General features: G+C 47.6%; 1 protein-coding gene across 7 annotated transcripts in view; it reads right to left on the bottom strand.

Annotated features, from left to right (window-relative positions):
- Positions 1–26790, bottom strand: part of samd11 (sterile alpha motif domain containing 11) — a 328960-nt gene that overhangs the window by 147584 nt on the left and 154586 nt on the right. For all 7 annotated transcript variants that reach the window (XM_078238728.1, XM_078238729.1, XM_078238731.1 and 4 more), the window contains one exon: positions 13663–13787. In XM_078238728.1, the coding sequence (XP_078094854.1) occupies positions 13663–13787 (125 nt within the window). The remainder of the gene's footprint in view (positions 1–13662; positions 13788–26790) is intronic.

Genomic DNA, 26790 nt, shown 5'->3' with positions numbered 1-26790 from the left:
CCACTGTGCCGCCGTGCAGGAATGTGTTATACAATTGCAAGTTCTTTACTTAACTAAAATGGAAACATTTCCTGCTCTGGCCATCAAAGACAGAAAGAAGACATACGCCGGAATTTTACCGGCCCGCCCACCACGGGAATCGGAGCGGGCGACGGGCGGACAATCCTCGGGCGGGATTTTACGGTTTCGGAACCGGAACAAGCAAGGCCGTAAAATCCCGCCCATACTCTCCACCCTCTGTAGAGCAAATCCACTTTGAATATAAAATGTTTTGAGAGTGCTTGGATGGGGCAACTGTGTGATCTGACATTGAAAGGTGCGGTGTTCCACGACACTGCCTTCAGGCCAGAGTGAACAGGGGGAGGAACAAAACGGTTCACAGGGCTGACCGCAGCAACAGAAATATCTCAATTACCGATGCTGCTATGACTGGCTCCAGCTTGGATCAATACAGCAATTAGATTGTATCAACACTGAGCCCTCGTCCTGTGCATCAAATTCTTTGAGCTGACGCCAAACTTAACCGCACAACGTGAAGCTCATGTATCTTGAAGAAGTATCGTTACTGAATTTAAGAAACACTTAGCCCAATAATGATTGCAAGCATTCCGGGCATTAACTAGAACACAAATAGCCGCCAACATTAACCCAATTTGCTTTTCTTCCCTCCTTCCCTCCACCCCACCACCATTCACAAGCTGAAATGTGGGCAAAGTAACAAAATGTATTACGTGAACACGGACTCTTGAGAAATCAGACGTATTTTGAGGACAGAGATTGCGAAATGACCCAGTTGGGGTGTTCAAAATGTTGAAAGGATTCTGTAGACTAGAGTAACCACTGCAGTGGTTAGCAAATCCAGCCTTGGGTCACTGTCTGTGTGGAGTTTGCAGGTTCTCCCCATGTCTGCATGGATTTCCTCCAGGTGGCACAGTAGCACAGTGGTTGGCACTGCTGCTTCACAGCTCCAGGGACCTGGGTTCGATTCCCGGCTTGGGTCACTGTCTGTGTGGAGTTTGCACATTCTCCTTGTGTCTGCGTGGGTTTCCTCCGGGTGCTCCGGTTTCCTCCCACAGTCCGGGTTAGGTTGATTGGCCATGCTAAAAATTGCCCTTAGTGTCCTGAGTTGCATAGGTTAGAGGGATTAGTGGGTAAATATGTAGGGATATTGGGATAGAGCCTGGGTGGGATTGTGGTCGGTGCAGACTCGATGGGCCGAATGGCCTCTTTCTGTGCTGTAGGGTTTCTATGAAATTTACCAGTGTTCCATTTTAAAAATTCATTCATGGGACATGGGCACCGCTGGCTGGACCAGCATTTATTGCCCAACCCTAGTTGCCCGAGGGCAGTTGAGAATCAACCATATTGCTGTCTCCTTGGGGTCACATGTAGGCCAGACCAGGTAAGGACAGCAGATTTCCTTCCCTAAAGGAACATTAGTGATACAGATGGGTTTTTCCGACAATCGACAATGGTTTCATGGTCATCAGTGGATTCTCAATTCCAGATATTTTTTATTGAATTCAAATTTCACCATCTGCCGCGGCTGGATTCGAACCCGAGTCCCCAGAACATTAGCTGAGTTCCTAGATTAATAGTGTACCGATAATACCACTAGGCCATCGCCTCCCACAATCCAAAGATGTGCAAGTTAAGAGGATTGGCCACGCTAAATTGCCCCTTGGTGTCCCAAAATGTGTAGGTAAAGGGGATTAGCGGGGGGTTATGGGATTAGGGCAGGGGAGGTGGGCCTGGGTGGGATGGTCTGTTGGAGAGTTGGTGCAGACTCAATGGGCCAAATGGTCTCCTTCTGCACCGTAGGGATTCTATGATTCTATAAACTACCTCCTCCAGCAGGGGAAATTAAGAACAGGAACTAATCTTCAACTTAAGAGCTAGGAAATGTAGGAGGGAAACGAGAAAGTATTTTTCCCCACACAGAGGATAATGCAAACTTGGAACTCTTTCCCCGCCGCAGGAGTCTGTGGATGCATGAGGTAGGAGTAGCTTTCAAAACTGGAGTCAATTGTTTTTTTGTTAGGTTTGGGTATCAAGAAATATACAGTAAAGGCGGGTAAATGAGGTGAAGGTACAGATCAGTCATGATCTCAGGGAATACCCGGCACGTTGGCACAGTGGTTAGCACTGCTGCCTCACAGCGCCAGGGACCCGGGTTCAATTCCCGGCTTCGGTCACTGTCTGCGTGGAGTTTGCACATTCTCCCCATGTCTGCGTGGGTTTCCTACGGGTGTTCCGGTTTCCTCCCACAGTCCAAAGATGTGCAGGTCAGGTTGATTGGCCACACTAAATTGCCCCTTAGTGTCAGGGAGACTAGTAGGATAAATATGTGGGGCTGCAGGAATAGGGGCCTGGGTGGGATTGTGGTCGGTGCTGACTCGATGGGCCGAATGGTCTCCTTCTGCACTGTAGGGATTCTATGAAACACAATGGCAGATTGGGCTGAAGAAGCTAAATAACCTTCTCCATTTCTAAATGCAGGACGGTGAGCAGTACGAAATGCCAGTGATTTCAATCATTGTGTTTCCAATAACTTGGAGAAATGTGAAACTTGCAGTCACACTGTGTTCCTTCAACAGCAGCTTCCAGACCCACACCCTCCACCACCAAAGGGACAACGGGAAGAGGGACACCAGCCCCTCCGACTGCCCACTTGAGTCATTTACAAGTCTGACACGGAACTCTATCCGCCCGCTGTTCCTTCAATACCGCCAGGCCAAAATCCTGGAACTCCCTTCCTAACAGCGTGGTGGCTGTACCTTTTTTTAATTCATTCGCGGGACATGGGCGTCGCTGGCTGGACCAGCATTTATCCCTAGTTGCCCTTGAACTGTGTCTTACTGGGCTATTTCAGAGGGCAGTTGAGAGTCAACCACATTGCTGTGGCTCTGGAGTCACGTGTTGGCCAGACCAGATAAAGACAGCAGATTTCCTTCCCTAAAGAGACATTAGTGAACCAGATGGGGTTTTCCCCAACAATGGTTTCATGGTCATCAGTAGATTCTCAATTTTTTATTGAATTCAAATTCCACCGGCTACCACGACGGGATTCGAACCCGGGTCCTGAAAACATTAGCTGAGTTTCTGGGTTAATAGTCTAGCAATAATCCCACCAGACCATCATCACACCTACGTCACATGGACTGTAGCGGTTCAAGAAGGCGGCTCACCACCATCTTCTCAGGTTCCATCCGCTACAGCTTTAATAGGGGTGAGAAATAAAGGCTTCAAAATGAATTAAAACCTTTATTAAGCATTGTCAAACAGGTGTCATATGGATTCATCATTGGGTAAAATTTACCAATTTGTGTTATCACACACGAACCACATGCATCAGAAAATCACAGCTGTGCAACTCTCAACTTTCATCCCATTAATTAGATGGGGAAATCTCAGATCATTTATTGGGATTATGAAACGGCAGTATAACTCAACTCTGGTGAAGGTCACATCCGAAACATTAGAATTTCCATCCTCCCTCTTTTTTCAAAGGCTGACTGTCTACTGGCAGTGCTTTCCGATATACTCCGGGGCGGCACGGTGGCACAGTGGTTAGCACTGCTGCCTCACAGCGCCAGAGACCCGGGTTCGATTCCCGGTTTGGGTCACTGTCTGTGTGGAGTTTGCACATTCTCCCCGTGTCTGCGTGGGTTCCTCCGGGTGCTCCGGTTTCCTCCCGCACCCCAGAGATGTGCGGGTTAGATGGATTGGCCGTGCTAAATTGTCCTTTGGGGGACGCGCTAGGGTAAATGCATGGGATTATGGGGATAAGGCCTGGGTGGGATTGTGGTCGACTCGATGGGCCAAATGGCCTCCTTCTGCACTGTATGATTCTATGATTCTATGATGAAGGCGGTAATTTAGATAAGGGAGTAGAGGGAGACGGTGTTCGCGACTCATCAAAGCGGGTCCAGATAAAAGCTGGAATAAGGACACTTTGCCTGATTGCACGAAGCATTCGGAACAAGGTGAATGAGTTGATGGTGCAAATCAGCACAAGTGGGTACGATCTAGTGGCCATTACAGAAACGTGGCTGAAAGGTGACCAGGACTGGGAGATGAATATCCAGGGGTATCAGGCGTTTAGGAAGAATAGACAGGAAGGAAAAGGTGGTGGGGTCACGCTATTAATAAGAGATAATATCAGGGTAGTACTGAGGGATGACATAGGCTCTGAGGAACAAAACGTGGAATCATTATGGGTAGAGATGAGGAATAGTAGAGGGAGAAAGACACTAGTAGGTGTGGTATATAGGCCCCCAAATAATAATGTTGAGGTAGGGAGGGCTGTAAACAAGCAGATAAGGGATGCGTGTAAAAACGGAACGGCAATAATCATGGGGGACTTCAACATGCACATTGACTGGCAGACTCAAGTCGGTAAGGGTGGAATGGAGGAAGAGTTCTTAGAATGCTGTCGGGATAGTTTCCTTGAACAGCATGTTACGGAACCGATGAGGGAACAAGCTATTTTGGATCTGGTATTGTGTAACGAGGTAGGTAGAATTAAGGATCTTATTGTGAAGGACCCTCTTGGGTCTAGTGACCACAATATGGTCGAATTTCTGATTCAGATGGAAGAGGAGAAAGTTTGGTCTCAAACCAGTGTCCTCTGTTTGAACAGAGGGAAATATGATAGGATGAGGGATGAATTGGCTAAGGTAGACTGGGAGAGCAGGCTGGCAGGTAGGATAGCTGAGGAACAGTGGAGGATTTTTAAGGAGATCCTTTTCAGTTCTCAGCAAAAATATATTCCAGCAAAAAACAAGGATTGTAAGAAAAGGGAGAACCAGCCGTGGATAACGAAGGAAATAAAGGAGAGTATTAAAATAAAAACAGCTGCGTACAGAGTGGCCAAAAATAGTGGAGAAACAAGTGATTGGGAAAAATTTAAGAAACAACAAAGAGAGACTAAGAAAGCGATAAAGAAAGGAAGGATAGACTATGAAGCTAGGCTAGCAATTAATATAAAAAATGATAGTAAAAGTTTTTATAAATATATAAAAAGGAATAGAGTGGCTAGAGTGAATGTTGGACCCTTGGAGGACGAGAGGGGGGAGTTAATAGTGGGAAATGAGGATATGGCTGAGTCTTTAAATAAGTTTTTTGTGTCGGTCTTCACGGTGGAGGACACAAATAGTTTGCCAAATATTAACGATAGAGGGTTGGCAGCAGGAGAAATACTTAATACAATTAATGTTACCAGAGAGGCAGTGCTGGGTAGACTAATGGGACTGAAGGTGGACAAGTCCCCGGGTCCGGATGGAATGCATCCCAGGGTATTGAAAGAAATGTCAGAGGTAATAGTGGATGCGTTAGTGATTATTTATCAAAACTCGTTGCATTCTGGGGTAGTGCCGGTTGATTGGAAAACGGCTAATGTTACGCCGCTGTTTAAAAAAGGAAGGAGACAAAAGGCGGGTAACTATAGGCCGGTCAGCTTAACGTCTGTAGTAGGGAAAATGCTGGAATCCATTATTAAAGAGGAGATAGCAGGGCATCTGGATAGAAATGGTTCGATCAATCAGACACAGCATGGATTCATGAGGGGAAAGTCGTGCTTGACGAACATGTTGGATTTTTATGAAGATGTGACGAGGGCGGTTGATGGAGGAGAACCGGTGGATGCGGTGTTTTTGGATTTCCAAAAGGCGTTTGATAAGGTGCCCCATAAAAGGCTGCTGAAGAAGATTAGGGCACACGGAGTTGGGGGTAGTGTGTTAAAGTGGATTGGGGACTGGCTATCCGACAGGAAGCAAAGAGTCAGAATAAATGGGTGTTTTTCCGGTTGGAGGAAGGTAACTAGTGGCGTGCCGCAGGGATCGGTACTCGGGCCGCAACTGTTTACCATTTATATAGATGATCTGGAGGAGGGGACGGAGTGTAGGGTAACGAAGTTTGCAGACGACACAAAGATAAGTGGAAAAGTGAATCGTGTGGAGGACGGAGAAGATCTGCAGAGAGATTTGGACAGGCTGAGTGAGTGGGCGAGGATATGGCAAATGGAGTATAACGTTGAGAAATGCGAGGTTATACACTTTGGAGGAAATAATAACAAATGGGATTACGATCTCAATGGAAACAAATTAAAACATGCTACCGTGCAAAGGGACCTGGGGGTCCTTGTGCATGAGATGCAAAAGCCCAGTCTGCAGGTACAACAGGTGATCAAGAAGGCAAATGGGATGTTGGCCTATATTGCGAGGGGGATAGAATATAAAAGCAGGGATGTCTTGATGCACCTGTACAGGGCATTGGTGAGGCCGCAGCTGGAATACTGTGTGCAGTATTGGTCCCCTTATATGAGGAAGGATATATTGGCATTGGAGGGAGTGCAGAGAAGGTTCACCAGGTTGATACCGGAGATGAGGGGTTTGGATTATGAGGAGAGGCTGAGGAGATTGGGTTTGTACTTGTTGGAGTTTAGAAGGATGAGGGGGGATCTTATGGAGACTTATAAGATAATGCGGGGGCTGGATAGGGTGGAGGCGGAGAGATTCTTTCCACTTAGTAAGGAAGTTAAAACTAGAGGACACAGCCTCAAAATAAAGGGGGGTCGGTTTAAGACAGAGTTGAGGAGGAACTTCTTCTCCCAGAGGGTGGTGAATCTCTGGAATTCTCTGCCCACTGAGGTGGTGGAGGCTACCTCGCTGAATATGTTTAAAGCGCGGATGGATGGATTCCTGAGCGGTAAGGGAATTAAGGGTTATGGGGATCAGGCGGGTAAGTGGTACTGATCCACGTCAGATCAGCCATGATCTTATTGAATGGCGGGGCAGGCTCGAGGGGCTAGATGGCCTACTCCTGCTCCTATTTCTTATGTTCTTATGATTCTATGACTCCTGGGGCAGGATTTTCGGGCCATGCTCGGGCGGGATTTTCGGGCCACGCTCGGCCCAAAGCTGGAAAATTCCACCCAAGGTCAACTGACCTTTGCATGGTCCACCCCCCTTCCCCCCAACTCCCACCCTCTACGATTCCTGTGGGGGGCAGGATGGGAAAAATCTACCCCTGGAATTTGCCTGATCCGAGAACGGGTGGAAGCGAGAGTGATAAGGAACCAGTTTGAGTGGGTGGTCTTGTACCATTTGGATTGCTCACTGGCTTAGCAGGGGGGGGGTGGCGGGGGGCAGTATATAAATCCGGCCATGCTGCAGTCACGTTTTGGCCAGCCTACCTTTGGGGTTCCGTTCCTCATCTTCCGATGAGGTTGGTAAAGCTGAAGGCACGCTCGGTATGAACTCTGAACTCTGCACGCTTGCGCAAATAAATTCCGTCAGTCACCTCCTCACCTGCCAACAGCGCAATTCAGGGAGGCTAACTGGGCAATCATACCCTGCAGGTAGTGCTGAGTGGGGATATAAGAGAGGTCCAAATCATTTAACTTCACTCATCCTTTACAGGGTCAGACAGAATGTACCACATTTAATTCCCATGATGCTTTCTGCCAGAGTGTTTCAAGATATTCAGATCTCCCTGCAGAAACCTCCAATTTTTCTTATTCATTCATGGGATGTGGTTGTCGTTGGCTGGGCCAGCATTTATTGCCCATCCCTAATTGCCCTTGAACTGAGTGGCTTGTTCAGTTAAGAGTCAGTCACATGTAGGCCAGACCGGGTAAAGACGGCAGATTTCCTCCCCTGAAGGACATTAGTGAACCAGATGGGTTTTTATCGAATCATAGATCATAGAATACTACAGTGCAGAAGGAGGCCATTCGGCCCATCGAGTCTGCACCGATCACAATCCTACCCAGGCCCTAGGCCCCCCGACATCAAGGGGCAATTTAGCATGGCCAATCCACCTAACCCATACATCCTTGGAGGAAACCGGAGCACCTGGAAGAAACGCGGGGAGAACGTGCAAACTCCACACAGACAGTGACCCAAGCCAGGAATTGAACCCGGGTCCCTGGCGCTGTGAGGCAGCAGTGCTAACCCACTGTGCCACCGTGCCGCCCCCACAATTATACGACAATCGACAATGGTTTCATGACCATCAGTAGACTTTTAATTTCAGATTTTTATTGAATTCAAATTTCACCATCTGCCGTGGTGGGATTCGAACCCGGGTCCCCAGAACATTACCCTGGGTCTCTGGATTGCGAGTCCAGTGACAATACCACTTATGCCATGGCCCCCCCTGAATCGAATGAACCAACGCCGAACGCATACACTGGAGTGATTGGTCAGTTGAGTCAACGGGGGGTGGGACATTACCGCCTCGCTCAGCCCGAAACCGTAAAATCCCGCCCGAGATCAACGGACCTTCCCATTGTCCGCCCCTCGCCCGCTCCGATTCTCGTGGCGGGCGGGAAGGTAAAATTCTGACCAGCATGTACCAAGAAGGAGAGACTTGCATTAATATAGTTAAAGGCAAAATACTGCGGATGGGAATCTGAGACAAAAATGCTGGAGAAACTCAGCAGGTCTGACAGCATCTGTGGAGAGAGAGTGGCTGACACGGGTACTCACTTAGACCTGGGCAGCACACTGGAGCGACAGTGATACTTCCATTCAAAATAAATCTGCTTAACCTGCACTTGGTATCGGGGGTAGAGCGTCGCCTTAACAATCAGTCTGAAATTAGAGCTCTGATGATAGTCATCCTGACTCGAAACGTTGGCTCTATTCCCTCTCCACAGATGCTGTCAGACATGGATGACAGGTCTGGGTGACCCTTCATCAGAGCACTTATATAACGCCTTTCACAACCTCGCAACGTTCCAAAACACTTTACAACCAAAGTGTTTATTAACTGTATGAGTCGCTAGGCAGGAAAGGTGGCAGCCAATCAGCTGCAGAGCAAGATCCCACAAATGCCAAGGTGATAATGCCCAGCTGGTGATGGCGGGGAGATAAGTGTCCATCAGGAACAAAGAACAGTACAGCACAGGAAACAGGCCCTTCGGCCCTCCAAGCCTGTGCCGCTCCTCGGGGGATAACTCCCCAACTCTTTAATTAATGCAACGGAAGTTTTTGCAGGCAAGGTTTAGCATCTCATCCGACAGAAGGCACAGTGCAGCACTGCCTCAGTACTACACCGCAGCGTTGGCCTAACATTCTGTGCTCAGGTTCTGTGGAGTGGGATTTAAGCCCCCGATGTTCTGACCCGGGGACAGGAATGTCGCCACGGTTGAGAAGGAGAAAGAATTGCGTTTATATTTCGCTTTATCACATTCCAAATCACATCACAGCCAATGAATTACCAAGGAGCTTTATTTACCACTGTCATGGAAGCAAATACAGCCACCAATTTGCACACAGCAAATTGTACCTGGTTTAAAACCATTGAGCAGAAACGGTGGGGAACTCCCAGTTTTATGGGCAGCACGGTGGCACAGTGGTTGGCACTGCTGCCTCACAGCGCCAGGGACCCGGGTTCCATTCCCGGCTTGGGTCACTGTCTGTGTGGAGTCTGCACGTTCTCTCCGTGTCTGCGTGGGTTTCCTCCGGGTGCTCCGGTTTCCTCCCACAGTCCAGAAGACGTGCCGGTTAGGGTTCATTGGCCGTGCTAAATTCTCCCTCAGTGTACCCGAATAGGCTCCGGAGTGTGGCGACGAGGGGATTTTCACAGTAACTTCATTGCAGTGTTAATGTAAGCCTACTAGTGACACTAATAAATAAAAATTTAAAATTTTAAGTCATCCCATGGGTTCTTTTCTAACCACCAGAGATATAGGAGGGAACTGAGTCTAACTTCTTGTGTGAAAGGCAGCACCTCTGACAGTGCAGTACTCTCTCAGCGTGGCACTGCCATATCGGCTTCACTTCTCTGCCGAGGTTTAAACCCACATCTTTCAGGCTCGGGGTATAAAGGCAAAATACTGCGGATACTGAAAGAAAAAGAGAAAATGCTGGAAAATCTCAGCAGGCCTGGCAGCGTCTGTGGAGAGAGAATGGAGCCAATGTTTCGAGTCAGGATGACCCTTCGTCAGAGCTCAAACTTCAGACTAATTGTTAAGGGTGACGCTCTATCCCTGACACCAAGTGCAGATTTATTTTGAATGGAGGCATCCGAGGGTGGCACGGTGGCCCAGTGATTAGCACTGCTGCCTCACAATACCAAGGACCCGGGTTCGATTTCCGGCTTGGGTGGCTGTCTGTGTGGAGTTTGCATGTTCTCCCCGTGTTTGCGTGGGTTTCCTCCGGGTGCTCCGGTTTCCTCCTACAGTCTGAAAGACGTGCTGGTTAGGGTGCATTGACCCAAACAGGCGCCGGACTGCGGCAACTAAGGGAATTTCACAGTAACTTCATTTGCAGTGTTAATGTAGAACAGGTTTATTTGGTAGCACGAACACGAGGGAGCATTGCCCCTTCATCAGGTGACTCACCTGATGAAGGGGCAGCGCTCCAAAAGCTCGTGCTACCAAATAAACCTGTTGGACTTTAACCTGGTGTTGTGAGACTGCTTACTGTGCCCACCCCAGTCCAACGCCGGCATCTCCACATCAATGTTAATGTGAGCCTTACTTGTGACTAATAAATAAACTTTAACTTCAACACTGTCTCTCTCGTGTGCTGCCCAGGTCGAAGTGAGTACTGTGTCAGCTATTTGTGAACCAGTGGATTTGCACAAGTCATAACGTCTAATTTCATACCTTACACAAGTGATGAATATAAAGCGTGTAGTTCAAAGAATGGCAAAATTGGACATGCATCTGTAAAATCCCCACTCGGAACATACCAACCGCGCCTTCCAGAAAGATCCTTACCCACAATTAGTTTTGCTTTTCAGGAGACTGCATTATTCAAGTCTAAAACACCACAACAAGTAAAACACTTGAGAAAATGCACAGGCTGCTCAGAATGAGGCCCTTTGACGGCCAGTTTTGCAGCCAGCTTGTTTCAATATTCAAAATGGAATTAATGTGCTTTTGTTTATTTACAAGCCATTAAAAATGTGGCCTTCAGAAATTAACCCTGAAAGGAAGCAGACTCGCAAGTTACATCGCATTTTTCACAACATCTCAATGCACTTTACTGCCAAGGAAGTATTTTTGAAGTGTTGTCGCTGTTGGAATGGAGGAAACACAGCAGCCAATTTGCGCACAGCAAGATCCCACAATGTGGTAATGACCAGATCATCAGCTTGTGTGATTAGGGATGACTCACTCCCCTTCTCTTCCGTGCAACAAAGCCACGGGGTCTTTCATTTCTACCCAAGGAGGGGGCTTAGAATCATAGAAACCCCACAGTGCAGAAAGAGGCCATCTGGCCCATCGAGTCTGCACAATCCCACCCAGGCCCTACCCCCACATCCCTACACATTTACCCGCTAATCCCTCTAACCTACACATCTCAGGACACTAAGGGTCACTTTTAGCATGGCCAGCCAACCTAACCCGCACATCTTTGGACTGTGGGAGGAAACCGGAGCAGCCGGAGAAAACCCACGCAGACACGAGGAGAATGTGCAAACTCCACACAGACAGTGACCCAAGGCGGGAATCGAACCCAGGTCCCTGGAGCTGTGAAGCAGCAGTGCTAACCACTGTGCCACCGTGCCGCCCTTGTTTTAAAGTTTACTTATTAGTGTCACAAGTAGGCTTACATTAACACCGCAATGAAGTTACTGTGAAAATCCCCTAGCTGCCACACTCTGGCGCCTGTTCGGGTACACTGAGGGAGAATTTAGCACGGCCAATGCACCTAACCAGCATGTCTTTCAGACTGTGGGAGGAAACCGGACCGGTTAGGTTGATTGGCCAGGTTAAAAATTGCCCCTTAGAGTCCTGAGATGCATAGGTTAGAGGGATTAGCAGGTAAAAAAAATGTGGGGGTAGGGCCTGGGTGGGATTGTGGTCGGTGCAGACTCGATGGGCCGAATGGCCTCCTTCTGCACTGTAGGGTTTCTATGATTTCTATGATGATTTCACCCGGAGGAAACCCACGCAGATTTTTTACACAGCGAGTAGTAGGTGCCTGGAACATGTTACCGGGGGAGGTAGTGGAAGCGGATACGGTACTGACTTTTAAGGGGCGTATTGACAAGTACATGAATAGGATGGGAATAGAGGGACATGGTCCCCAGAACGGTAGGGGGTTTTAGTTAAGTCAGGCAGCGTGGTCGGTGCAGGCTTCGAGGGCCGAAGGGCCTGTTCCTGTGCTGTAATTTTCTTTGTTCTTTGACACGGGGAGAATGTGCAGACTCTGCAAAGACAGTGACCCAAGACTGGAATTGAACCCGGGTCCCGGGCGCTGTGAGAGCAGCAGTGCCAACCACTGTGCCACCCACTGAGCAAGGCCTCAATTTACGCCTCATTCGAGAGGTGGACCTCCAACAGTGCAGCGTCCCACGGTACCCTCAGGTGCTCAGTGGGAATGTGGAGTTGAGTAGATCAGCCATGATCTTATTGAATGGCAGGGCAGTCTCGAGGGGCTGAGTGGCCTCTTTCTGCTCCTAATTTGTGTGTCCATAGTGCTGCACTACCCTTGATTTTTATGCTCAAATTCTGGAATGGGTCTTGAACCCGGAACCTTGCGATTCAGAGGTAAATGTGCTACCGGCAGCACCTAGAGGGTCTTTGAATACATCAATAAATAATTGCAAATCTATAAAATGTTCTATTTTGTGACAGAAACACGTGGATCCAAAGAGATTCTCTTGTCGTTGCAATGTTCAATAAGTCCCATAAAAAGAAACAGAATTCTATAGCAATGCTGGATCAGTCAAATCAGGTGTTAAAGCTGCCTCAGAATGGGAACATCACATGGTGTACCACTAACCCATACAGCCAGACACACTCCAGGTTCAACTGCGGGTTTATGTTGTGTTGACGGGGTATGTCTGCCCCCCAGCAACGCTGTTCCAGAAAAACAAATAAACGATTCCTGATTCTAATGTGTGTGTATGTTTAGTGTGTCAGTGCCTGTGTCTGTCAGCATGCATGTGTGTGTGGGGGTGCATGTGAATACATACATGAGTGTATGTGCACATGTATGTGTTCATGTGTCTGTGTGCTTGTGGGGTGCATGTATGTGTCTGTGCACATGAGTACATACATGTGTGTGTGCCTGCATGCATGTGTATGTGCATGTGTGTGTCTGCACACATGTATGTTCATGTGTGCACGTGTGCCTAAGTATGTCTGTATGGTGTATCTGCACATGTGTATGTGTGTGTGTCTGTGCACATGTGTACATATGTCTAAGTATGTCTGTGGTGTGTCAGTGCGCATGTGTATGTGCCTGCACGTGTGCATGTGTATCTAAGTGTGTCTGTGTGTATGCCTATGTGCATGTGTGTCTAAGTATATCTGTGTGCTGTGTCAGTGTGCATGTGCATGTGTATGTGTGTCAATGCATGTTCGTGTGTGTCTGTGTGCATGTATGTACAAGTGTGCCTGTGTGTGTGTGTGTGTGTGTGTGTGTGTCTGTCTTATGCACACTCGTGAACTCAGATCCCACTGTTGGACAGTCCGCTAAATAAGCCCCAGTAAAGAATGTTAAGACACGTTAAGAATGGGCATTTGGGTAAGAAAGCAAAAGGTGAAAGGTAACCATGGAATGTCACACAGCGAGTGTTAGTGTCCTCGGGAAAGGGGGAATCAAGTCCTCAAAGAGTTGGTTTTGTCAAATCCGCAATCGTTCATTTTCAGACTGGATTTGCCAGTGCTGCGTCAGCGAGGTTTCACAATCTTACCAGCCTGTCCTGGGAGTAAGTCAATGCCGTTTCTCTTTATCTCATTCCGACTTTGACTCTCTGGCATAACGAGTTGCCTGTTCTGGTGCAAGTTGGAGATGATAGTTGATAGATCACTCTCGCGACTGCAACAGAAGAACAGAGCGGGGTTAGGAAACATGCCAACTCATTTCGAAACATTTGTTCTGTAACTTGGATAATGACAGAGAGGACAAGCAATTCAAAATGCAATCAAGTAAATCGTGCGGATGCTGGAATCTGAAACAGAAAATGCTGGAAAATCTCAGCGGGTCTGAAAGCATCTTTGGAGAGAGAATAGAACCAATGTTTCGAGTCTGGATGACCCTTCGAAGGGTTCTCTCTCCTGTTCCCTCTCCACAAATGCTGTCAATTCAATGCAATGTTCTTCTAAACCTTGGGTGTTCATAGAATCCCTACAGTGTCATTCAGCCCATCGAGTCTGCACTGACCACAATCCCACCCGGGCCCTATCCCCATAACCCCATGCATTTGCCCGAGCTAGCCCCCCTGACACTAAGGGGCAATTTAGGGTGGCCAATCCACCTAACCTGCACATCTTTGCACCGTGGGAGGAAACTGGAGCACCCGGAGGAAACCCACGCAGACACGGGGAGAACGTGCAGACTCCAGACAGACAGCGACCCAAGCCGGGAATCGAACCCGGGCCCCTGGCGCTGTGAAGCAGCAGTGCTAACCACTGTGCCACCGTGCCGCCCAGAATCCTGTTCCTTCTAATGAAGCAGAACCTAAATATTAGGACGATGTCAAGTAGTTTAATTGCTAATTCTAAATTACCTATAATTTCATGGCCCATTAAAATGCATTATTATGTAAAAAGCTTAAACGATTAATTTTCCACAAATGAATAATTAACAGAAACAGCAGTACCTTAAGGGATAGGGTCTACTCACATCATAAAAATACTATTCTCCAGCCTCAACAAAGCAGTGCACATGGTCAAACACTCAGACATTCCAGTGAAACTGACCTAACCTGCCATCCTGACACATCATTGACAGTGTGCACGACTGGGGGAATGCACGTAAATGATCTGCCTCTTTAAATCCTACCCCTTTGCACACTCCCACATTCCCCCCCACCCTCTCCTCCCCCAAAACCTCCCTGGCTCCAACTGGAGGAGAGACTTAATCTACCGCCTATCTCTGCTAATCAGATAAATTTGTGTCGGGAAGTCCCCAGACGTTAGGTACCTTTAAGTATCGTCTGTCTGCGGATTTTTCAGCACATGCCGAGTCCCAGACAATGCGGCTTCACTCAAGCGCCCACCAGCCTGCCTTCCCAAAAAACCCCGCCGTCTGCTCCTTCGACCAGCCGACAAATCCCTCTCCCCCCGGGTGGGACCTCCACACATCCCCACGCCCACAAACACCCCATTAATTCCACAAATGACCTTATGGTGGCAAAAAGGATTGAAGCGAACTCTGCCTAGATTCACACATCAAGCAATTTTGCTTCTTATCTTTCCTGAGCCGCCACGTTAACGGCACTAATGCACAGTCAGTATTTTTAAGGAGTTTAAGAGATTATTTCAGAAGAGTTGTTAATCATTCCTAATTATATTCATCAATAACTGGGCACCAGGGTCACAGCACACGCCCAGAGACCTGACATCTTACCTCCTACATCCAATGTGACACAGATGACCTGATGCGCTAAATTCTTTTGTACAATGTCATTGTTGGGGATGTCAGTTCATAGTTTATTTCCATGACTCGTGCCAGCTCTGTCTCAGATAAGTTGCACTCTCGTTTCTCAAGTTAGAGGCGGCACAGGGGGTTAGCACTGCTGCCTCACGGTGCCAGGGACCCGGGTTCAATTCCGGCCTCGTCTGTGCGGAGTTTGCACGTTCTCCCCGTGTCCGCGTGCGTTTCCTCCGGGTGCTCTGGTTTCCTCCCAAACTCCAAAGATGTTGCGGGTTAGATGGATTGGTCGTGCCAAGTTGCCCCTTAGTGTCAGGGGGGTTAGCAGGGTAAGTACATGGGGTTATGGGGATAGGGGCCTGGGTGGGATTGTGGTCGGTGCAGACTCGATGGGTCCAAATGGCCTCCTTCTGCACTGCAGGGATTCTATTCTATGACTAGAGGAGGGAGTGCATTTGGAGGAAGTTGGGATGAACAATCTCTTTCAACGTCAATATTCCTGAGATTCACTGGGAGAGAAACGGGGACGTTGGTGTGTCTAGTCTTTTTGGGCAATGATTTCTCACACCCAATCTTCTCCCGAGATGCGAGGGCTGTCAGAAGGGACGGTGGAGACACTGGCAATTGGCCACTGGAAGCTGGTGTGTATCGGCAAATCAGGGTTTTCATGCCACAGGTCACCAACCGGGTGGGGCTTGAGACCGCTCCAGTGACCTCAGGGGTGGCTCCTTATAAAAGGAGGCTGCCACCACAAGACTCACTGGAACGATGGAGGTTGAGGGGTGACCTGATAGAAGTCTACAAGATTACAAGGGGCATGGACAGAGTGGATAGTCAGAAGTTTTTTCCCAGGCTGGAAGAGTCAATTACTAGGGGCACAGGTTTAAGGTGCGAGGGGCAAGTTTTAAAGGAGATGTACGAGGCAAGATTTTTACACAGAGGATGGTGGGTGCTTGGAACTCTCTGCCGGGGGAGGTAGTGGAAGCAGATATGATAGTGACTTTTAAGGGACGTCTTGACAAATACATGAATAGGATAGGAATGGAGGGATATTGTCCCCGGAAGGGTAGGGGGTTTTATTTAAGTCGGCCAGCATGGTCGGTGCAGGCTTAGAGGGCCGAAGGGCCTGTTCCTGTGCTGTGATTTTTTTTGTTCTTTGTTCTTTAAGGCAAGAATAATGCTTTAATTATTTCAATTCTGGGGAGCTAGGAAGAGCCGTAAGAATCCCTGCAGTGGAGAAGGAGGTCATTCGGCCCATCGAGTCTGCACCGACCACAATCCCACCCAGGCCCTATCCCCATCATCCCGCGTATTTACCCTACTAATCCCCCTGGCACTAAGGGGCAATTTAGCACGGCCAATCCACCTAACCAGCATGTCTTTTGGACTGTGGGAGGAAAGCGGAGCACCCGGAGGAAACCCACGCAGACACGGGAAGAACGTGCAGACTCCACACAGACAGTGACCCAAGCCGGGAATCGAACCCAGGTCCCTGGCGCTGTGGGGCAGCAGTGCTAACTACTGTGCCACCGTGCCGCCCTGCTGCTGGTTGCACTCGAGGTTAGGCCTGGCGTTTTCATATTCGGGGTACAAAGCATGATTATGCCACCTCTAATGATGCCCATCATACAATGAAATCCCATTCACCACGGAGCTGCCAGGGATGCCCAGTAGGCATCAGCAGCTTGGCACACTCATATCAATGAGGCTTAATGCCCAATATTGGGTGTGCCTCACGTCATATTCTAGAGTAAGAAGTCTCACAACACCATGTTAAAGTCCAACAGGTTTATTTGGTAGCAAATACCATAAGCTTTCGGAGCGCTGCTCCTTCGTCAGATGGAGTGGAAATGTGAAAGCTCCGAAAGCTATTTGCTACCAAATAAACCTGTTGGACTTTAACCTGGTGTTGTGAGACTTCTTACTGTGTTCACCCCAGTCCAACGCCGGCATCTCCACATCATATTCTAGAGTGCCAGGTAGGGAAGGATAGGACTTTATTAATCTTTACACCATTAATAAACATTTATTTACAGAGGTGTACATTCCAAACTTGTACTTCCTCACCCGGTGACTACAGTTTCAGTCCAAGAAGCACTTTTTCTGTTTGTATCACAGCTTGGTATGGCTCCTGCTCTGTCCAAGACCGCAAGAACCTACAAAGGGTCGTGAACGAAGCCCAGTCCATCACTCAAACCAGCCTCCCATCCATTGACTCTGTCTACACTTCCCGCTGCCTTGGAAAGGCAGCCAGCATAATCAAGGACCCCACGCATCCCGGATATTCTCCCTTCCACCTTCTTCTGTCGGGAAAAAGACCTAAAAGTCTGAGGTCACGTACCAACCGACTCAAGAACAGCTTCTTCCCTGCTGCCACCAGACTTTTGAATGGACCTATCTTGCATTAAGTTGATTTTTCTCTACACCCTAACTATGACTGTAACACTACATTCTGCACTCTCTCCTTTCCTTCTCTATGAACGGTATGCTTTGTCTGTATAGAGCGCAAGAAACAATACTTTTCACTGTATGCTAATACATGTGACAATAATAAATCAAATCAAATCACTCCTCATGGGAATGTGGGCAGAAGTGGATCTTTGGTTAATGTCCATAGCTTGCGTACAATCAACCACAACTAATGTCCAATTAACACCCTGGACCTACCATGCCAATGCAGGGGCTGCCTTGTGTGCCCTCTCTGCTGATTGCTCCCCCACCCATCCTCTTGGTCACTCCCTCTCTCCAGATGACATTCTCCATATCTCCCCCTCCCCGCTCCACTAATCACGGTTAGTGAACAAATGTAAAATGAATGAAGTAGAGTGTTGGGGAACTGCAAAATCTGCGAACCAAAATTGTTTATTGCGTCAAGTTAAATTCTTCTAAATTTTCTAAAACATTTCAAGCAATACACGGTGGCACAATAGTTAGCACTGCTGCCCCACAATGCCAGGGACCCGGGTTCGATTCCCGGCTTGGGTTACCGTCTATGTGGAGTTTGCACGTTCTCCCCGTGTCTGTGTGGGCTTCCTCCGGGTGCTCCAGTTTCCTCCCACAGTCTGAAAGAGGCGCTGGTTAGGTGCATTGGTCATGCTAAATTGCCCCTTAATATCCCAGGATGTGTAGGTTAGGTGGACTGGCCATACTAAATTGCCCATTAGTGTCCAAAGATGTGTAGGCTAGGTATATTGGCCATGCTAAATTCTCCCTCAGTGTACTTGAACAGGCGCTGGAGTGTGGTGCCTAGGGGATTTTCACAATAACTTCATTGCAGTGTTAATGTAAGCCTACTTGTGACACTAATAAATAAATTTAAACTTAATATAGTGAAAAATAATGTATTCATAGTCATATAAATGATCAGGCTGCACGGTGGCACAGTGGTTAGCACTGCTGCCCCACAGCGCCAGTGTCCCGGGTTCAATTCCGACCTTGGGTCACTGTCTGTGTGGAGTTTGCACATTCTCCCAGTGTCTGCGTGGGTTTCCTCCAGGTGCTCCGGTTTCCTCCCACAGTCCAAAGATGTGCAGGTTAGGTGAATTGGTCATGCTAAATTGCCCCTTCATGTCCCAAGATATAGAGGTTAGAGGCATTAGTGGGGTAAACGCATGGGGTTACGGGTTAAACCTGGGTACGAGTTGGTGCAGACTCGATGGGCCAAATGGTTTCCTTCTGCACCAGAGGGATTCTATGATTTACTCAGAGCACCTCACAACCAACTAATGACTTCTGAAGCGCAGTCATAGAAACAAAATGGAAGAGCAGAAATCCAGCTGTATCCAAAAAAAGGGCAGCAGTGTGAATCGGCAACCAAACAGCCTGTGGGTCAGAGAATTAGGGCTACACCGCTGTTAATTTGCTCTCCCTTTGAGTGAGTGTCCTCTCAGGGAATGCAGTGCAGAAGCCTTGCTATAGCATTTGACCTTGCTATAGGCATGCCCCCTCACACATTAAAAAAAAACAACTTATCGTTCTGCAGGTTTTTGCTGTTACTACCTGACCCCGTCATTGTCACCTTTCACTGAAGAGTTACTCTTCAGTGGGGTAAAAGAATGGAATTCTGCAGCGCTTTCCTTCTTGCCTGGTCACCGTTCACTGAACGATGGTTCTCTGCCCATCATTGGAAAGCTTTCCTTTCTGGTGGAGTGGGTGCGCGAACAATAAATATCTGATATTCAACAATCTCCTCGGCTCAGATCACAATTTGAGTTTGTACTCAATTCTCGCTTTGTTGCGTTACTTATTCTTGCTCACTTCAAACAAAGAGATAATTCGATCTTTCTTGGAGCAAAAACGTGATTTTGGATTACCCAGGGGTTGACAGTAAAGGTATCCCCTTGGGTCAGTCAACGAACATTTTGGCAAGAGAAAGATGTCATCATCCCAACTCAGAAACCACCAATCTTAACACTCATGCTTTATTTTCTATTTCCAACAGTTTGCTCTTGTACTCGATATCCCCGTGTCATCTCTCTCAATGCCAGGACTCCAACCTGTCAAAGCCCATTTAATGAGCACGCTGACATTTTTAACACAATCAGATTACATTCATCCTCTGAAACAGCCTGATAATTTCAAACACCAGATTAGTATTGGGTTGGATTAAGACGCATAACTTGACAGGTCAATCAGAAGAAAATCCAGATTTCAATTTGAAACTTACTACCGACTGAATTACTTTAAAACAAACAGTTGAACATCCTCCAATAAATCCAGGTCTCTGTGTTCCTGACAAAAGGAAATGGCCTCAGAATAAACAAACAATACAGCACAGGAACAGGCCCTTCAGCCCATCAAGCCTGCCCTGATATGTGGTTTCTATCCCTCTGATCGCCTCCCATTCATGGGTCTATCAAAATAAACCTTGACCGTTGCTAACGTGTCTGCTTCCACCGCCTCCACTGGCAGTGCGTTCCAGACACCCACCACCCTCTGTGTGAGAAACTTTCCCTACACGTCTCCACCTCTCACCTTGAACCTGTGCCCTCTTGTCATTGACACTTCCATCCTGGGGAAAAGCCTCTGACTATCCACCCTGTCTGTGCCTCTCATAATTTTGTAGACCTCTATCAGATCCCCCCTCAGCCTCCGTCTTTCCAGTGAAAACATTCCGAGTTTATCCAACCTCTCCTCATACCTAAAACCCTCCAGACCAGGCAACATCCTGGCAAACCTTCTTTGCACTCTTTCCAAAGCATCCACCTCCTTCTGATAGTGTGGCAACCAGAACTGAACAGAATTCGGCCCATCGAGTCTGCACCAGTAACAATCCCACCCCAGGCCCTAACGCACAACCCGCACATTTTCCCCACTAATCCCTCTAACCTACATATCCCGGGACAACTATGGGCAATTTAGCATGGCCAATCAACCTAACCTGCACATCTTTGGACCGTGGGAGGAAACCGGAGCACCCGGAGGAAACCCACGCAGACACTGGGAGAACGTGTAAACTCCACGCAGACAGTGACCCAAGCCGGGAATCGAACCCGGGCCCCTGGCATTGTGAGGCTGGCAGTGCTAACCCACTGTGCCACCGTGCTGCCCCTGCTGTCATAATAACCGCAATTTTAATCGATCCTAAAGTAGGTAAAAATGGATTTAAGGCACGGAATCTCATGCCCCTATGAATCGCAGAAAAAGATTCAACCGTTATCCCTGTAAACAGAGCAATGAAAATTCGAGTCGGTGTGACTTGCCACTTTCCTTTGGGATCCGGTGTGACAGAAAAGGCTCCTGTCCTGATTTCTTCTGTGAATTCATCACTGCGGATGGGAATCAATGTCCACCTCAATCAGGCCGCCCAGTGCTGGCTGCCGGCGGTTTGCCTGCCTCGGTTTGGCGCTCAGGGAGTTAAGGCAGCCTCTCAGAAGCAAAGTGGCTAACTGGCCCATCATTACCGATAATCAGCACTGAGACCGGACTCATCATTTCAAGGTAAATGCTCCAAAGCCTTTTCACGCTGCACCACAGGTTCACCTTAATTATCAAAAGGAGCCTCTTTTATCAAGCGAGAAGAAGCCAACAAGAGGGCCTGCCATTAACAAGATGGTAAAATCTCATTTGCAGCACCTGATCCTCAGCTTTGTAATCACATTGCGGCACCTAAAATTAACCTCTTCAAGTGTCAGAGCGGCATCTAACGCAGTGCCAAAGTGAGAAGCATTGTATCAGGGCTAAAACTATGTAATCCCCATGATTCTCCGTGTTAATTAGGCCACTCACACACGGACACTATGGACAATTCTTCTGCCATTTAAAGCAACTTCACTTTTCTTCCCCCCCCCTGCTAAGGTACACGATTTTGGGACAATTTGTCCCTTCAGTACTTTTTTTTATATATATAAAAAAATCTTTGTCGGGTAGTTGTTAAAAACTAGAGGAAAGACATCACGTGTCTCAATGTAACTTCAGTCGCTCGGAAGTGAAAAAGAAAGCATGAAGCACAGTGATTAAGAATCTGCAAAAAGAAACATCTTCAGGCAGAAGTGCCGCATTCATCTTAGGTGAACGCAAGGCCTGAGCAGGAGAGCTGCGGACAGAGATGCACACCAAAGCCACACACAGGTATATGAATCAACTCCGCACAACGGTCATGATGACAAGCGACACTGCATTTAATAAAGCGAGAATTTACTGCTTTTTTTAAAATCGATTCGCGGGGGGGGGGGGCGGAAAGGAAAAACATAAACATTTCTCCAACTCTGTAATGAAACTGTCTGCTATCTTTATGGACACCACAGAGTTTCCGCCCCCCCCCCCCCCCCCCGATCCCCCATCCATAATATAACCAGCTGTATCCTGCTCTGTCAGAGCAGTGACCAGTTAGGATTCATTAATCATACTTACCTCTGAAGCCAAGTGGCGCACAGGGTTGGTATAAAAGCGACACTCGGACCTGCTCAAAATCCTGCAAAAAGCCAGCAACTAATTTTGTGCGCTGATCAGGTGGGCCGTTTCTTCGATTGGCAGATTCAGCACGACCCCGGGAGAGACTCTCTATTAACCTCCGAGAGAACAAACCAAAAACCCTGCAGAGTCTCTCTTCAGTGTAACGCAGAGAACGTTTCCACTGGGTGAAGGAAGCAAATCGAGGTTTAATTTATCATTGACTGGGTATACTGCTTCATCCTCTTGTCAGTATTTTAATCTCTCATAACATGATCCGCCCCCTCCAGTGCATATGAATCATATGATAAGATGCGGCTATGTAAGCTGTTAAGGATAGGGGATTTGTAGACTGGTGCTGATGCTCATGGAGTTAAAGTCTGTACAGAATCAGCTGAAGAGTTCTCCTCGCAATGCTTAAAAAGTTAAAGCAGAATTTCCCACAAATAGTCTCTGCGCAACACTTACGTTGCGAAATTTCCCAGGCATTATGGTTTTTTTAAAGTTTATTTATTATTGTCGCAAGTAGGCTTACATTGACACTGCAATGAAGTTACTGTGAAAATCCCCTAGTCGCCACACTCCGGCGCCTGTTCGGGTACACTGAGGGGGGGAATTTAGCATGGCCAATGCACCCTAACCAGTACGTCTTTCGGACTGTGGGAGGAAACCAGTGCAAACCCACGCAGACACAGGGACTCATGCAGACTCCGCACAGACAGTGACCCAAGCAGGGAATCGAACTCGGGTCCCTGGCGCTGTGAGGCAGCACTGCTAACCACTGTGCCACAGTGTGGTTTCTGTGATCTCACTTACGTATACGGCTAAATATTTAGGAAAACACCAGTAGTTTGAGAAGATTGTGCTGGAAATGCACGACGCTGAAGAAATAGTTCTTGTCAAATAGTATTTCCCACGCCAAAAATTTCTAACACTTGAAGACAGAAACTTTAAAGTTTATTTATTAGTCACAAGTAAGGCTCACATTACCACTGCAATGAAGTTACTGTGAAATTCCCCTAGTCGCCACACTCTGGCGCCTGTTCGGGTCAAAGCACCCAACCAGCACGTCTTTCAGACTGTGGGAGGAAACCGGAGCACCCGGAGGAAACCCACGCAGACATGGGGAGAACGTGCAGATTCCACACAGACAATGACCCAAGCCCGGAATCGAACCTGGGGCCCTGGCGCTGTGAAGCAGCAGTGCTAACCGCTGTGCCACCCTGCTGCCCCAGTGGACTTCAAATGTGAAACAGACTTCCTGACATTCTGAACATTGCTAATGAAAAAAAAGGTCAAATTAAGAACAAAGAACAAAGAACAGTACAACACAGGATCAGGCCCTTCAGCCCACTAAGTCTGTGCCGACACAGATGCCTCTCTAATCTAATATTTTCTTGCCTCTGCGTGGTCTACATCCCTCAATTCCCTGACTATCCCTGTATCTATCCAGATGCCTCTTGAATGTTGTCATAGAATCTGCTTCCACCACCTCCTCCGGCAGCGCGTTCCAACCATTCACCGCCCTCTGTGTAAAAAACTTGCCCCTTAATCTCTTTTAAACTTTCCCCCTCTCATTCTCAACCTACGTCCCCGAGTAATTGGCCCTTTGCTTAATTCATTCATTCATTCATTCGTTTCCAATTGACGGAGAGTGTTAAAGTGGAATACAATTTTAAAGGATTAACTTTAACACATGTCAAAAGATATTTTGCACAAAAGATTAAGGACGTTGTTAGACCTCAGACTAAGGAGTTTTATTGAACAAAGAACAATACAGCACAGGAACAGGCCCTTCGGCCCATCCAGCCTGCGCCATTTCCTAATCCTTATTTACACCCATTACTTATTGCACATGCTTCTAGCCCTCTGATCGCCTCCCATTTCTGTGTCTAGCAAGATATGCCTTGAACGTTGCCAATGTTCCTGCTTCCACCACCTGCACTGGCAGTGCATTCCAGGCACCCACCACCCTCTGTGTGAAAAACTTTCCCCGCACGTCTTCCCTAAACTTACCCCCTCTCACCCTGAACCTGTGCCCTCTTGTAGTCGACCTTTCCACCCTGGGAAAAAGCCTCTGACTGTCCACCCTATCTGTGCCTCTGATAATTTTGAAGGCTTCTATCAGGTCGACCCTCAGCTTCCATCTTTCCAGTTGAAAACAATCCGAGTTTATCCGACCTCTCCTCATATCTAAAGCCCTCCAGACCAGGTCACCATATGAATAGATGCTGACCATATTATTTCCCAGTAATCAAATGCTAGCACTGTGATAAGTCCTCAGAGGCAGAAGTCCCTTCACCAAAATCCCTTTATTTACAAGTCTGACACCAGCATACAGAGTGCTTTCAGCTGGTAGTCTACACTAGGAGTGCCAGAGGAATTGACACGCCTGGTTAACTACAAAGCAAGAGGCTCCCTGATTGGCCCAATCAATTTGGCCCCTAATCAGGGACATCTTTTTGTGGGCCCTTAATCAGGGAGTTCATATTCTAACAGGCCCACCTCAATTGCCTGATTAAAATCATTACAAGCACTTAGCAAGTGTGCCGTGGTTGTAAGACCATAAGACATGGGAGCAGAATTAGGCCACTCGGCCCATCGAGTCTGCTCCGCCATTCAATCATGGCTGATATTTTTCTCATCCCCATTCTCCTGCTTTTTCCCCATAATCTCTGATCCCCTTACCGAGAACCTATCCATCTCTGTCTTAAAGACACTCAATGACCTGACCTCCGCAGCCTTCTGCGGCAAAGAGTTCCACAGATTCACCACTCTCTGGCTGAAGAAATTCCTCCTCATCTCTGTTTTAAAGGATCGTCCCTATAGCCTGAGGTTGTGCCCTCTGGTTCTAGTTTTTCCTACCAGTGGAAACATCCTCTCCACGTCCACTCTGCCCGGGCCTCGCAGTATCCTGTAAGTTTCAATAAGATCCCCCTTCATCCTTCTAAACTCCAACGATTGCAGACTCAGAGTCCTCAACCATTCCTCATATGACAAGCTCTTCATTTATCTGTATCTCAAGCATCCATCCCCCAGCAAGGGTTTCACTTTGTGCCAGTGATGGCCAGTGGTACCCACATTGACACCAACAATACAGGCCCCCAAATGGAATCCTTACTGTAGGAATAGGACTTTAATCGGATAAATCATAAAAATGTATATTCGCTGATATTAATTCAAGTTCATTATCTCCAGGGCTTGTCGATGATGGTTTTAAACTACTCATCATTCAGTCCTGTGGTTCATGACATCAGTTGAACAGCTCAGTGCGATTACTGCTTTGAAATCACTTCCAGGTAGCCATTATTCTTTATTTAATGCAGCTTAGCAAAGTGATCCAGGGGCTTTAATGCTCGAATAAAGAACAAAGAACTCTTGCCAATTGCTAATTACTTCATTTGAGATTGCCTTCTCGCAAAATTATCCTCTTCTTGAGCGGTGCTTGAGTAGGAAAGAGAATAAGACTTGCTGTGTCACCCTCTCATGATGTTCGGATATGGCCTGGCCGAGGGAAAACGTTCCGGTGCTTTCCTCAGATGGCGAGTAAAGTATTTCAAGTTGGACTATTTTGCAATGGAGCCTCCCTTTTAATGAAAAGAATTGCTATTTGTACATATCAATAAATATTCTTTCGTTCACCCTACCGGTTAGGTGCATTGGCCATGCTAAAATTCTCCCTCAGGTGTACCCGAACAGGCGCCAGAGTGTGGCAACTGGGGGATGTCCACAATAACTTCATTGCAGTGTTAATGTAAGCCTACTTGTGACACTAATAAATAAAAAAATACAAATAAAATAAAATAAATAACTGCAATACTACATTCTGCACCCTCTCCTTCACCTTCTCCCCTATGTACTCTATGAACGGTATGCTTTATCTGTATAGTGCGCAGGAAACAATACTTTTCACTGTATCCCAATACATTTGACAATAATAAATCAAATCAAAAGTTTAAATTTATTTATCACTGTCACAAGTAGGCTTGCATTAACACTGCAATGAAGTTACTGTGAAAATTTCCTGGTCACTGCACTCTGCCGCCTGTTCGGGTACACTGAGGGGGAATTTGGCACGGCCACTGCAGCTAACCAGCACGTCTTTCGGACTGTGAGAGAAACGGGAGCACCCGGAGGAAACCCACGCAGACACGGGGAGAATGTGCAAACTCCGCAGCGACAGTGACTCAAGTTGGGAATCGAACCCAGCTCCCTGGCGCTGTGCGGCAGCAGCGCTAACCACTGCACCACTGTGCCGCCCATCTAAGTTGTGGATTCAAGGTCCACTACAGAACCTGGACCCGACATCTCAGTGCACTGTCAGAGATGTCATCTCTCAGATGAGATGTCACAGCAGGGCCCAGTCCACTTGCTCAGGTGGACCTAGAGAGGTCCCATGCTGCTACCTGATGGCGGTCAAGGGAGTTTTCCCATTGTTCCAACCAACATTCATCTCCCTCAGCCGACAATACCAGGGCAGAACAAGTGGCCATTATCCGACTGCTTTGCACAGGTCCTTGTCATGCATCGAACTGGTTGCCATGTTTGCCACCAT

The sequence above is a fragment of the Mustelus asterias genome, chromosome 22 (assembly GCF_964213995.1).
Source record: "Mustelus asterias chromosome 22, sMusAst1.hap1.1, whole genome shotgun sequence".
NCBI lineage: Eukaryota > Metazoa > Chordata > Chondrichthyes > Carcharhiniformes > Triakidae > Mustelus > Mustelus asterias.
The sequence above is the reverse complement of the archived record's forward strand: the minus strand, read 5'-3'. Positions and strand labels throughout refer to the sequence as shown.